Source organism: Geospiza fortis, unplaced genomic scaffold (genome assembly GCF_000277835.1).
Source record: "Geospiza fortis unplaced genomic scaffold, GeoFor_1.0 scaffold183, whole genome shotgun sequence".
NCBI classification, from domain to species: domain Eukaryota; kingdom Metazoa; phylum Chordata; class Aves; order Passeriformes; family Thraupidae; genus Geospiza; species Geospiza fortis.
The window spans coordinates 98,421-99,520 of record NW_005054447.1 but is presented as its reverse complement, the minus strand read 5'-3'; the positions used below and the strand labels follow the sequence as shown (position 1 = coordinate 99,520).

The 1,100-nt window shown below is 56.5% G+C and overlaps 1 protein-coding gene across 2 annotated transcripts in view; it reads right to left on the bottom strand.

The window, feature by feature from the left end:
* Nucleotides 1-1,100, bottom strand: part of DIXDC1 (DIX domain containing 1) — a 28,142-nt gene that overhangs the window by 3,290 nt on the left and 23,752 nt on the right. For both annotated transcript variants that reach the window (XM_005427515.2, XM_005427516.2), the window contains 3 exons: nucleotides 801-887; nucleotides 516-677; nucleotides 353-419 (listed from right to left, as the gene is read on the bottom strand). In XM_005427515.2, coding sequence (XP_005427572.1) covers nucleotides 353-419; nucleotides 516-677; nucleotides 801-887 — 316 coding nt within the window. The remainder of the gene's footprint in view (nucleotides 1-352; nucleotides 420-515; nucleotides 678-800; nucleotides 888-1,100) is intronic.

Genomic DNA, 1,100 nt, shown 5'->3' with positions numbered 1-1,100 from the left:
TTGTGTTTTACAGAAAACCAGCCATAAACGTGTGTCCCTTCCCTTTGCAGGGAGCTCTGCTCCGGGGAGGATCCTGGAGGGGGCAGATTCCCAAGGGCATTCTACACCTGGGAACCTGAGCAGTGAATCTGAGATTCCCAAGGGGATTCTACACCTGGGAACCTGAGCAGTGAATCTGAGATTCCCAAGGGCATTCTACACCTGGGAACCTGAGCAGTGAATCTGGGATTCCCAAGGGCATTCTACACCTGGGAACCTGAGCAGTGGATTTGGGATTCCCAAGGGGATTCTACACCTGGGAACCTGAGCAGTGGATTTGGCAGTGGAAGAGCAGGATCCGCCAGGCACTTACTGGATTTGGGAGGCCAGGAGTCTCTGCACTCGTTGGTTGCTCTGCTTGCTGGTGATTTCCCCCTCACCTGGGGCACAAAGCCAAAACAACAGAGAGTCACCTCCCAGGCAGAGCCAGGGTGGGGTGTGAGGGGCAGGAGCTGAGTGCCCTGGGGAGCCCTTACCCTCCTGTCCTGCCTGCTGTGCGTCTCCATGCGGTGCAGGCGCTCCATGAGGCTGGAGATGCCCTGCTCCAGGCTGTCGATGGTGTGGTGCTGCTGGCCATGGCCACTGAAGCTGTTCCTGAGGCTGCGCAGCGCGTCCCGCACCAGCTGCAGGTCGCTGGTCTGCCCAAAACAGCACAGCTGACTCCAGCCCAGGGGCTGCCTCCCCAGCGAGGGGAAACCTCTGGGAAAAAAATAAAAATTCCAGGATATCTGGCTGGGAATGCAGCCCTCAGGGGCACTTACCCCTCGGTGGGCTGGGGGAGCAGCTCCTTTTCCTGCTGGCTGCAGAAAGCCATTGCTCTGGGCACTGTGACTGCTGAATGCCATCACCTGGGCAGGGGAAGATGTGTGAGTGTCAGAACCTCCCCAGAAATCCTCATTTATGGACTTCAAAATGAGAGGGAATGAGAGCTTTCCACATCAGTGATAAAGCTCCCATCTTCTCCCAGATAAAGACACTCCCTAAAGTGTGCAGGGAGTTCCTGCTCACAGCACAGACCTGATTCCTCACGTAAAGGGGGAAAGACTCAATACCAGGGTCAG